The 13,310-nt window shown below is 39.0% G+C and overlaps 1 protein-coding gene across 4 annotated transcripts in view; it reads right to left on the reverse strand.

Annotated features, from left to right (window-relative positions):
* Positions 1–222: 222 nt before the first annotated feature.
* Positions 223–13,310, reverse strand: part of LOC146654130 (syntaxin-1A-like) — an 87,362-nt gene continuing 74,274 nt past the window's right edge. For 2 of the 4 annotated variants that reach the window (XM_085429202.1, XM_085429204.1), the window contains 4 exons: positions 8,592–8,665; positions 8,364–8,498; positions 6,159–6,269; positions 223–1,589 (listed from right to left, as the gene is read on the reverse strand). In XM_085429202.1, coding sequence (XP_085285328.1) covers positions 1,512–1,589; positions 6,159–6,269; positions 8,364–8,498; positions 8,592–8,665 — 398 coding nt within the window. In that variant the 3' untranslated portion in view covers positions 223–1,511. Of the gene's footprint in view, positions 4,522–6,158; positions 6,270–6,465; positions 6,577–8,363; positions 8,499–8,591; positions 8,666–13,310 lie in introns of all 4 variants that reach the window. The other 2 variants (XM_085429205.1, XM_085429203.1) reach the window with 2 other exon arrangements.

Here is a 13,310-nt window from a genome sequence, read left to right on the forward strand (position 1 = left end):
AGTTTGGGACTGGGCTGGAGGAAGGCTGAATATTTGACGTCCCTCTCCAATTTTGCAATCATGTTTGTGGACATTCTGGTGCTTAAATAACTTGCTACCAACACATCAACTTCAAGGACTCACCATTCACGTTTTCACTGGTATTGGACTTCTGGATATATTATTCCCCTGTGGAATCATGTGTGCAAGGCAAACTACAAACTCAGTGTAATTTTTTGGGACAAACTTTACTTAAAAAAAGAAAAAAACAAGACTCATTAAACAAATAAACCCATGTCATTACAATACAACACAAAGGCAACAAGTTGAGTAGGCAACATGGTAACATGGTTGCAGTCTGTGCTGTCTGATGTTTCCCCCCAAAAATGATATGAGTCTTTTAACAGGGCTACTTTGGGTTCATGCTGATGCATTCATTGACTCAGTGAGTTCATCAATGGAAATAAACATACAGTAGAAGTAGCTTGACAGGATAATATGCACTGTTTAAACCTTGGGGTTTACAGAAACGGCAGAAATAAACAAAAGGTTTGTCACTTCATTAATCCAACCAGACTAGACTCCACTTTAACAGCTTATTTAAATATACTGGCAGTGTTAGAGAGCTTTATATTACTTTAGAAAACAAAGACACATTTGGCTACCAACAAGCACTCATGTTTTCATCCAACGACTCACATACAACATGTTCAGACATGTAGCTACCAAGGAACTTGCAAATATCCTTTCAAATCTTATATATGCATGCATGCACTCAATCACACTCAACACTGGAGCAACGGTCAAAAATGCTGCACAACCGGTAAGGCCAGATGAAATTAAGTACAGTAGCGTTGCTTCTGTCAACTACAAGAGATGTGCAATTAGAAAAAAAGTTTGGCAGTGTGTTAAATATACGAGCAAAATACCCAACATCAGCATAGCTATGTTCTTTTTGATGTATTCCCTTTTGCAACAGAGTACAAAACACCACTTTACAGTGAACTAAACCATGCAGGGCTTTTAAGAGGGAGGTAGAAGACATCAGAGAGAGAAAGTAAGAAGACTACAAAAAAGATAAATACATGTGCAAATGAACAGAGGTCTACAGATAACATAGCTCTGAAAACATAACCGATGAGTTACCTGTCACTTTGCCTGTACAACACAAAAAAAAGACACATCTGAATCAGTGTCATACTTGGAAGTTGGAATGTTTTAGTATAGCGTTACATTTCATTTAGTAACTTTTTCATTCAAGAAACATCATATCGTTGACAACACTCGACACTCTGATAAACAGTTTGCAGCACCACACATTTACAAAATAGCAACTCATGCGAAACAAAAACAAAACACCTCTGGCCCTGTACACTGTGTGTAAAATTTATTGTACATTATGTAACGTATCTTTTGCTGAACACGTAATAGATTGCATTTGTTAAAACAGGAAATTGGAAATGTGTGTTATTCTGCTTTTAGCTCTGTCGTGTGACTTTGTGTGTTTTTTTTAGTGTGATCGTGGCTGAGGTTTAGCCCAGTGTTCCCCCAACAATGGAAGCAATGACGACTCCCAGAATGATACAGCATATAATAATCATAATTTTCTTCTGAATGGTATTAACAAATAAAAGAAAAAAAAAAACATCCAAAGCAGCAAATGGGGAGCAGAGAAAACATGTTAGTTATACTGTTTGTGCTTTACTTGAACAGAGTTAATAATAATTTGAACAAAATGCAGTTTACAACAAAAGTAAAAGAACCGAGCTGGGGAAAAAATGCAATTTAATTCATTCTAATAATGCTGGAGTGTGACCAAAATGTTACATTATTTCTACATCTTCTTTTAAAAGAAATCTTTAAATCCTGCATTTTGCTCATACCATCTGTCATATACACATGCCACAAACAGAAATCATCTCTGTGGTTAAAGCCATCACATGCACAACATAAAAAGCATCGATTTGGCTCCATCTAGTGGTTATCCAAGAATATGCAAGCAAGACTGCAAATTTATCAAAAAGTAAAAATCCACCAAACACAAACTTCACTTTTAAAACGTGTTTAGCAAAGGTCCCTCTAATGAAGAAGTTCAGCGTGCAGCAAATAAATCCTGTGGACTTGCACAGTTTCCAACAACTCTTAAAGAAACCGTTTAAGGAAATATGCCCTTAGTTATGAGTCACATACATCTCATCACATCAGTATAATAAGGAGAAAATAAAAGTTCAATTAAACACATCATCTCTCTCTATGAGACACCCTCATGCAGTTCTAAAGTTTTACATATCAGGACATAAACAAAATCATCTGGTTATTACAGCTAAACTAAAATTATCCATCCATTCTCTACTGCTTATCCTTCTCAGCGTTGCGGGGGCGCTGAAGCATATCCCAGCTTCCTGAGGGCGAGCGGCAGGATACAACCTGGACAGGTTGCCAGTCTGTTGCAGGTCTAACACACAGATATAGGGCAACCATTCACACTCGCACTCCCACCTATGGGCAATTAGCCTATCCCCACTAACTGCATGTCTTTGGACTGTGAGAGGAAGCTGGAGTACCCGGAAAGACAAACATGGGGAGAACATGCTAATTCCACAAAGAAAGACTTAAATTAGTTCATTCAATTTTAATTTACTCAATAAACCAAAACATGTGACATTATTTGTTTAAAAAAGGCAAAGTGCAGAAGCAGTGTGTGAAAAGCTAAGTAAACAACATGATTCAGTAGTTCGTAGAACCAACTCCAACAGCAATAACTTGAAATAATCATTTTCTGTACATATTTCTCAGCATTTTATATTAATGTTTTTTTTTTTTGGCTTACTCTTCTTAACATTGCTTCAGCTTGTTGAGATTTATGCGCATTTAATGAAGCACAGCTATTCCACCAGAGTATTTCAATCTAGTTGAAGTCTGGACTTTAACTTGGCCATTGAAACACCTTGATTCTTTTCTTTTTCAGCCATTCTGTTGTCGTTTTGCTGCCATGCTTGGGATCATTGTCAGTGACTGTAAGGTGCCCAGCTTCTGTGGTTGCACAACCCAAATCATCATGAGGTGTTTGATATGCTATAGGGTTAGGGGGGTTAGGGTTAGCGCCTTCGGTGCTAGGCCCTCAAACTGGTCATCCTTCTGCTCAAAGACCTGTTTCGGAGAAATGAAAATATCTTGATCTCTGAGCTTCAGGGAGAAAAGTGCCCCGACGCTCTGAAAGGACACGTCAAAGGCACAGCGTTAACAGAGAACCTGGCGACCCAAGACTCGTTCCCAACAACAGAGAAGGATGAGGGACAGAGCAGTACACAGGGATGGTTCTCGTTGAGGCATAGACCTTAACGAGAACCCTTCTCCACTATCAAATGCATTAGATTAGCAGCACGTGGCTGCTACTTACCCTTTTAATTCCTCTGAAAGTATTAAGAATGTACTTAGTCTTTCACACACTGGTTCTGCATTTTGGATTTTTAAAAAATAAATAATGACACATATGTCATGTGTTGTTATTCATCTGAGGTTCTTTTTACCTCATTTTAAGCTCTGTAAAGTAACTGACTAAACTTTTAAATGTGCAACTATAAACTTACATTTGTTTGTGTGTTATAAATCCTAATTTCACTCATAAACTATTAATAGCTTATTTAATTTACCTGGTCATTTCAGATTCATCGATATATCGTGGATGTATCGGGTGAGAAGGAAATAAAATCTCTACATTGTTGCAGTATCTTAAAAATCATGATTAAAAAAAATCACAATTATTAAAAAAAACTAAACAAAAAAGAAAACATCCACCCAGCTGTTAACACATCACCACAAGTCAATTGTTTTATATTTGTTAGACTTTTCCAAAAGCAGAAATTGCACGGAAGCATAAACACTACAGATGAAAACCTGGAAGGGAGAATACATTTTTGGAGATTGCTGTAATTCCTGATCACTCCTCCATAAAGTCACTATGGCTGCGAAACAATAAAATCTCTAAGGCACATATTTGACCAACCTAACTCAAAAGTGGATTTCCCAAAATGTTTAACTATTTTGTTTTACCTTTAGTAATACATCATTGTTAAAACTAATTGGTAGTAAGCTTATTTTGATGACCATTTTAGTAATAATGCAATCATCTTCAATTTGTGTTTGTGGGACAACAGAGAGAAACATGCACATGACAAAGCTTTGCAACTCAAACAGGCCAAGCACAAACCGTTCCTGGAGCTGAAGCACACATTAAGAATAAAAGTTGATGCAGATTATATTTGAGTGTTCATAGCTTGCTGCACAGACCTCAGACCAGTAATGCAATGACTTGCTTCCCAGTTCACAAGCAGTGCTCACTGCACACATTGCAGAGGCCACCATACAGTACATTTAACACATGAACAGTTGTGTGTGTTTTTTTGGCATTCATGTCACTCATAATGACTGTCCTGTCTGCCATGTGATGATTTTTTTAGGCTCCTAACTGAGTCCCACTGCGAGCGAAATAATGAGGATGGTGATACAAATCGCAACACAAACTCCTATCAGGATCACCTTCTGGATGGGGGACCATGGGGAGGGAGAACAAGGAGAGCACAGCGTTAGATAATGAGTCAGGGGATTGAGAGGAACATGACAGAGACAGAAAGAAAGAAAGAAAGACAGAAAGAAAGAAAGAAAGAAAGAAAGAAAGAAAGAAAGAAAGAAAGAAAGAAAGAAAGAAAGAAAGAAAGAAAGAAAGAAAGAAAGAAAGAAAGAAAGAAAGAAAGAAAGAAAGAAAGTTTGCAGTCTTTAATTATAAATGGGGAAATAACCATGTAGATGACCCTTGCACTGAGTCATTGGATGTGTGCAATTTATCTAATGTTGAGCACCTGGTTAGACGTTGACCAAGAGGTGGCAGAATTGCTCCATTGTGTTGCAGATTGTTTAAAGGAAGGAAGACTGCCATGATTCCTTTCAAAAGCATTTGTCAAATGTTTATATACTATGGGAACAATCAGCTTCACATAATCCTGTCCAAAGATAGTGAACCTCCAGAGTTCATGATGTAAGATGATACATCTTGCTTTACTAGCAAACAACTATTCAAAGATGACAGTTTGTGCATTTTCTGTATATGCACTAAACATTTAAAATCACTATCATCTGTTGTGGCTCCTTGTCATGCCTCTCCACCAGAACATAGTGTTCATGTGTTAAAAGTGACTCTGGTTGTAAAGGTTGAATTAAAAATACATACAGGGTGTTTTTATTCCATTTCCTCTTAAATACAAATATGAAGATCATTTTTCTTACCAAATTGAATTGTTCTTAGGTCAGATTCTTATAGGCACTCACCGGCCAGTTTGTTATGTACACCTATTCAAATATCTAATTAGCCAATCATATGGCAGCAACTAAATTCCTTTAGGCATTTAGGTCATCTAGACATGGTCAAGATGACCTGCTAAAGGTCGTGATAGGGGAGCAGCAGTAACTCAAATAACCAACTGTTACAACTAAAGTATGCAGAGGAGCATCTCTGGAGGCACGACATGATGTGCTACAGCAGCAGAACATCAAACGTTTAGGCTGGTGGTATAATTGTGTGGAGGATATTTTCTTGGCACACCGTAGTATCAAATGGTCACGATTTAAACTTTGCAGCCCATCTGAGTCTTGCTGTTGACCATATACTTTCCTTTCCTTTCCAGGGCTATATGCCATGTCGTAGAGCTCAAATCATCCCTACCTGTTTTTTTGAACATGGCTGTTCTCAAATGTCCTCCACACTCACCAGATCTCAATCTAATAGAGCATTTTTGGGTTTTAATTTTTGCAGCATCATGGATGTGTAACTGACAAATCTGCAGCAGCTGTGGACTAAAATCTCTGAGGAATGTTCTTAGAACTGTGTTGAATCAATAAAAGGAAGAACTGAAGAATTAAGGCAGTTCTAAAGTCAAAAGATGCTCCAGCTCAGTACTAGCAAAGTGCACCTAATAAAGTGTCCGGTGAGTGTATATGCTAAAGTTACTGAGGCTGAAAGTCATTGCTGTAGACTTAAATACACTCACAATAACCACAGTCCATACACAGATACATGACAGGTGAGCATGCACAGCAACCACTCCACTATACACATGCACCGATTCCGACTTTAACTACCACCGTTCCACATGACAGCACGTTTTTCCGTTTAAGCAACTCACCCTCCGGGCTTTACTCTGGTATTTAACAGCCTTCTTAGTGTCTGATACCGCCCTCTCCACATAGTCTACCGAGTGCTCCACATTGTACTCAATGCGGTCTATCATTTCCCCCTAGAAGAATTTAGTTACAGAGGAGGTGTGGAGGACATGCAGACAAGAAGAATAAAGAGGAAGCCAGATATGTAGGCAGGAGGAGGAGGAGCGGATACAGATGGAGGCAAGTGACAGGGGAGGAATAACAGATAAATGAGTAGGAGAGAGAAGAAAGAAGGAGAAGAAAAAAGAGAAAAAGAAATAATTATGTCACCCGTCTGTTGGTCTTTTTGAACTTTTTGCATTTTGGGATGTTGTCCTTTCCCTGCTCCACATAATCCTGGGCCTCCATAACACAGTGCTCAATGTTGTTCACGAGGTTGCCCTGCACAAGAATCAGAGATGGAGACACATTAAGGTAATAGTAAGAAGAAATCTGTAGTACCAGCAATGTTTAGATTTCATAAATATGTTTCAAAGCAACCTGACTAGACTAATGAAAGCTATCATTACATGAATGTCATAGAACACAAAATAACTATGATATCATATCTCTTATCATTTCCATTGTATTGGTAACAAACCATGATTAAAACAGCATTAATCAACAAGATAGAAAATCATAACTTTTCACATTAGCACTGACCCACAATCACTTGACAAATCAAATGGCTACTAAAGTGACCCAGACTGCTCTCTGTGCATGCACTAAAACAAAGACAATTCAAAGTCCACACAGGTGAAAAGTCACGAGTTAGAGATAAATTACCTTGCTGTGTTAGAAGGGGAACAACGTTCTGTGTTCTCCATAGCTTAGAGTCATTGGAGTGGGGGCAGTGTTGTGTAGTGAAGAAGAAAACAGAGGCGAAAACCAAGAGAGTGGGAGACAGAGAGAGCAAAGCTGAGAAGGGTAGATTTAACAATCACACTCCAGTTTAATCTTAAATCATGTGGCACTGAGAGCATAAAGGGTTAGTTAATTGAGCTGTTTAGAGCACACACATACAAACACCCATTTCCACTGAATTATTAGACGTTTTCCCGCTAAATGTTATTGCATTGTGCCATCAGTGTAACCAAAATCAGTTTCATGTAACGATTTACTTCAATATTTCACATATTTTCTTATTTTTCATATTTTCAAGTGTTCTCTAACTCAGAATCCATTCTGTACAATTCAGGCCGATTATTTCTGATGAAGGAAATAGTCAATCTCTGTGGGGGTTAAGCCGCGCGCGCGCGCACACACACACACACACACACACACACACACACACACACACACACACACACACACACACACACACACACGCACCCACGCAGCAGCCCTTAAGTTCCACACTTTGCTACGGAGACAAAAGGCAACTCAACACTTAAAGAAAACCCGAATATGTATCAGAAAATTAGGGAACTGTTCACTCCATGAGGCTAATGTGCAGCATTCAAATTTTGCAACATAATAAAAAGACTAATCCTGAACAGCTCTAAATGCATGAAGCTAAAGCCTGAAATATTTAAGGTTTATTTATAATTAAAAGCTTTAACAAAATGTGACTCTGTTAAGTTGCCAACTTGAAAGTTGTAGATGTCAGATTTATTTTCCAGCTAATGATCGCAGCAGGAGAATTATTTATAAAAAAAAAAAGAAAAAAAAAAGAAAAAACTGTCCAAAGCCAGAAATCACACGTGGAGATAATCACCAAACTCCAATCAACTTATCTTTGAGCCAAAAATGATCTGTTCCCCCAAAACTGTCTAAATTTACTGAGATAGTTTGCAAACAGACACCCAGATGGAGCTGAAAACATAACCTCCTTCCAACTGTGTTGGCATAGACAAGCCCTCAATTACACTAATACACTTAAAAACCGTTCTGCAAAATGAAAGACGTGTAGTTCCTTGAGCTTTAATAGGCAGGAGCAGCATGCTAGCATGCTGAGCTGATTAATGATTTTACTATTAATGAACACGGGGAGCTACTGAACCGCTGCAATGGCAAGATGGCCCTTTCTGCATGTAGAAACCAGTCATTATGCATCAATTGGCAGATGGATTGTCAGTTATAAACATATTGAGCATTTGCATGTTTGTTTCATTTGCATGCATTTGGCCGAGACTCAAGCAACACAGCTGTAGAAACAGAAAGGGAGAGAGAGAGATCAGTGTTTTCACCTGGCTTTCCACCAGCATGGCCATGTCCATGAACATGTCGTGAAGCTCCCTGATACTGTTTTCCAGCTTGATAATCTCATTGTGCCGCGTCTCGATCTCATTCATTGCTTGCTGGGTGATGTTGTCCATAATTATCTAAGAAGGTACAAAATTAAGGAAGTAGTGACTGACAGGTGCGCCCCCGCTGCATTCTTTATGTTTTGCTTTTTTGTTTTTTGTAAGACTTACCCCCGAGGTGAAGATGGCTGGATTGTCACTTTCCAACATGCTCTCCAGCTCCTCGTTTGTTGTGTTTCTTCCAGCTAAAAAGGCAAAGCGCACAAACTTCAAAAAAAGACCGCCAGCTTGCTTAAACTTTTAGGGATAACTGTAGGTGCATCGATATTTCATTTAAAAGGTTTCCAAAGAGAATGAAGACCATATTAATAAAACACTAATATAACGCCCTGGACGATAACAGTCATCCCCTCCTGGTCTATATGCCAATTTGAGGATTAATTAAAATAAAAGCTGTTTGCTCATCTTTTACACATACTTATTTTCCATCCTCTCTCCATCCGTCTCCACTGTACAGGAACGGCAACACTGGATGTAATATGTAAAAGATTTGTCCAGGCAGGAAAAGGGTTAAAAACAGATGTAATAATAGAAAAACTGATCTGAATGTCGCAGGGTAAATATGTGTTCATACATCTGTCAGTATTTAACTAGACATCTCAAATTATCTCCAAGCTAAGGTTCAGACAGAAAGCCATAAACCCTGCAATTCAAACATTAATGGGCCTACAGTTAAAATATTGCTTAACTACAGGAGTGAGCCATCGGACTTCTCATTGCACTTAACCCCACATCTCTGACATTTGCAGGCCAGAAGTTTTGCATTTTTCTGATCCAGCCACACTAATGTGAACATGATTAATGGTGTAAAATACCTCGAGAAACTAACAGTTCAGTTTTTTGCTCTGTGTATATCCATTTGTTGATGTGTTTTGAAGCAAAACGTTCACGGTCTCTCTTCTTTAATCCTATCAGCACGTGTCATTAACGTTTGAACGAGGATCTGTGGCTACTCTAAAACCTACAAGTTAGATTTTTTTTCGCTTTTGACAAATCACACACGGTAGCTCAGCGACTGCAGCTGAGTCAGAGATATCAGTCTGCATCTCATTTGTAGTAGCTGAGATTGAATCTGATACTCGCTGATCATCTTTTGACATTTCCCCTTCAACTGTCAGACAGGCAGAACATGAGTAAACACGGCTCGTATTCATTTGAATATGAGGCTTGTGTAGTTTTCTTAGCATGAGGAGCAGAGGAAGACGGAGAACTATCACCTACTTATTTAGCAGTTTATTAAGTTTGCTTTAATATTTTCAATCTCCCATCTCTTTCTGTGTGACAGCATTTCTTATGGCTTCTTTCTGCTGATGAGTTTGCTCCTCATCCATCTTTATTTTCCCCGACAGAGTTGCCCTACTTTACAAGCATTTCCCTACACCTACACTAATACTCTCGTTTGAGCGCTGAGTTTGCATGCAGCGCTGCTCCACTTGGGCTCCATTACTGCCCCACTGTTACTGTAAGTCATAGTCAGACACTATCAGCATCATTTCCAATCTTTCCTTTGCACATTTTAAATCCTCTTTGGGGTTGCATGTGAATACAGGACTTTCCCTTTCTTCCCTGTGATGACACACGTGATGACCCATCAAATAGTAACTCGATGTACAGAGCTGAGCAGTTAGTTTAACTTCTCTCGGCTACGGTTAAAAAAACAAAAACAAATAGCAGGCCAAAGAAATCTAAAAGCTTTCTAACAACACTGTCTATTAAAAAAAAACTAGTGGTGAGAGAAACACTGAGCTTTTTTACTAAATAGAAGTACAAGAAAAAGCCATTTAGAGAAAAAGTTCAGAAATATTGTTGTAAAAATGATTTTAAATCATCAAAACTGCCCAATAGGCAAAATGGATTAAGATTAACAAATTAAATTAAAACACTAAGAAATATATTTTGAACATTTTCAAAGCAGATATTTTGACTCGCAGCAGGGACAGCACAAGTGCCTTCATGATGGCTGCATTCCATTTTCTTCATACTGGTTCACTGCTGTGGCATGCTGGGATATTATGGGGAAATCATTAATTCTGCCTGTTCCTTCCCTACTGCGCCACATCACAATGTCTGTCTAGAAAAAGATCTAAAAAGCACGCCATCTATAACATTTCTCCTATGGCCTCAGCGTCACAGGCCTAGAGACCAGTGGGTGATCGCCTGGCAATCACAGTTTGCTAGAGAAAAATGTGCACGTTACTTGTGCTTTAATGAAATTGCTCGCAAAGAGGTTGTAGTACTACACCAGAAACATTCTTGTGATTGCTTTGAACGCCAACAGGTTGTTGCGGTCCCCTGTAGTTGACCTGTAGTGTCGTATACTACAGGTCAACTACAGCAAGCTCAGGCAGCCACTTACCAACATGTCGGGAAATTCTCAATGACTGGAGGTTGTCAGCAACTGATATAAATTAACATAAAAGAGCCCTTCAAATTACACTGTGCTAATACAGCACTTTAATAAATGTATTTAGCTCATTTCTGCTCCTGGGGTATACTGAAACAGCAACCACAGGGGCTGACAAAAGAAGCCAACTGGAAGTGCCAAAAACCTGCAGTTCATCTAGTGGCCACTTGAGGCTGCTTACCCTTTTAACTACTCCAGAGATAATCTTAACATGCTCACAGCCTGGTACAAAAATGGTTTGGGTCTCTACAGTGAATTTCTGCTTTCAAACATCTCTCCAGGGGATTTATTTCTTCCCTTTTATTTTGTTCAGGGATAGAGTTATGATTGCTTTGACAGAACGTTATCAGCAATAGCTGTCGGCAAGACTTCGCCTCCACTAATTTGTGGCACTGAGCTGGACCCCATGACAGTGTGTGTGCTGCTGGTGCCTTCTGGAGTATTTTTAATGGAATTATGTGACAAATATTATGACCCTCTATGAGGTACAGCCCATCCAAGAACTATGTGCTTCAAATTGGTTTAGTTTAGAGAGAATTTCTGTCTTTTTATTAGTCTGCTACATACTGTAATAATTAGCTGCTATATGCACTCACCAACTACTTAATTAGGTACATTTATTCAGCTGGTCATTAATGGAAATATCTATAAATGTCTAAGCCCATCATTAATAGTTTTATATTTTCTGCTAGTATAACGTCACTCCAAGAAGAAATGCACTTAAGTAAATTAAAGAATTTTAAAGTATTTTATAATAAGAAAAAGCATCAAAGCATTACTTAACCTATCAATAAGCGTTAGGGCGTGCTGATGAGTTACAACACATAGTGACCTCAGTCTGTCGCAGTAAAATGTGCAGCACGGCTAAAAGTAGAAACGCTGAAGAGTGATGCTGAAAAACTTGTTAATGCATTTAATACTTCAAGGTTCTACTTTAGTAATTCCCTCTTATCAGGTTTTTCTAAAAGCTGAACCTGAACAGACTTTATTAAATCTAAAACATAACAGAAAAACTACTAATAGCGACTAGAAAGAGAGACTGTTTCTCTTTCCTGTTAAACTCAGAACTGAATTTAAAAGCCTTCTGCACAGATACAAGGTCCTGAATAATCAGGCCCCATCACAACGTATCACCCCAGCAGAGAACTTTCAGACTGCTAGATTGTGACTTGTGGTTCCCACAGTTTGCAAAAGTAATGGAAGGCGGCTATCAGGCCCCTCTCCTGTGCAACCAGATTAGGCTCAAAAAATTCCTTTTTGACTCATAGCTTATAGTTAAGGATGGATCACGTCACCCTGCAGCATCCCTTAGCAGTGCTGGTAAAGGCAGGGAATGACAGACTTGCCATGACGCAATGAGCTCTTCTCCACTCGCCCCTTTTCACTCCTGATGTGTTTACATGCCACTAATGCCGGTCATTAACGTGTCTCTTCTATAGTTTCTTTTCTCTACTCTTTCTCCTCAGCCCTGCAGTCACAGCAGATGGTCGCCCCTCCCTGATCCCTCCCCGGCCATGGCAGGGGGTCTCTTCCCATTAAAAGAAAATTTGTCTGTCTGGAGGTGGTGTTTATTGGACTTTTCTGTCTAATATTGAAAGGTTTGTTTTTTCCTTACAATATGAAACACGTTGAGATGACTGCTGTTGGTGCTATATAAATAAAATGAGTCAAATTGAACTCAAGACTATTCAAACTGGAACTCCTTGGGGAAATTGTTTTGTAGATCAAAGAAATTTATAGTAACCCTGACATGGTGTGACCAGTTCTTCTGTGTGATATTAAAAAGAGTGTAGCGAGATAGTAGTTTGACACTTTGTGCTTTGCTTTTAACGATGATTTTATTAACTTGAAATTCTTGGAAAAAGGCAAATAACTCCAGCTCCTAAAATTTCAAATAATTAGAAAAAACACAACTCAATTCATTCACAGTAGCTTAAAGTAACAGACCTGCACAGCTTGCTTTGTGAACTCTTCTCATTCTTTCTCACCACTGGACCCCTGGGAGGGGATTTTAGAGGCAACAAAATCTGGATTCATGATCTAATCAGCGTGTGTGAGAATGCGTGTGATGAAGACTGGTGGTTGCTGTGGGGCCTCAGAGACAGAGCAGGTAGCGTGATGGTGACTGATGATGGTCGGGAGTCAGAGCCGATGATTGCCTTCACGAACAGAATTTTGATGAAGCCGCACGCAAGCATCCATGGCAGTGTCCATTCACACTTCTCTTTATATACACAGAGCGCATCATGTGCAATTCAAACTTCATATCCATATCAAACCAATGAATTTCATTTAGTTGTGAGTAAGTGGTTGCACAGTTTCATTACCATGCTTAAGAGACATGTTGAGCAATAACATTTTAGCAGCATGACAAATGGGAGGATGAGAACGAGGCACAAAGAAGAGCGAGAGGCCACATTCACTAC

Source organism: Rhamphochromis longiceps, linkage group LG14 (assembly GCF_057381845.1).
Source record: "Rhamphochromis longiceps isolate RC_006_pf linkage group LG14, R_longiceps_female_GT1.1, whole genome shotgun sequence".
In the NCBI taxonomy this organism is placed as follows: domain Eukaryota; kingdom Metazoa; phylum Chordata; class Actinopteri; order Cichliformes; family Cichlidae; genus Rhamphochromis; species Rhamphochromis longiceps.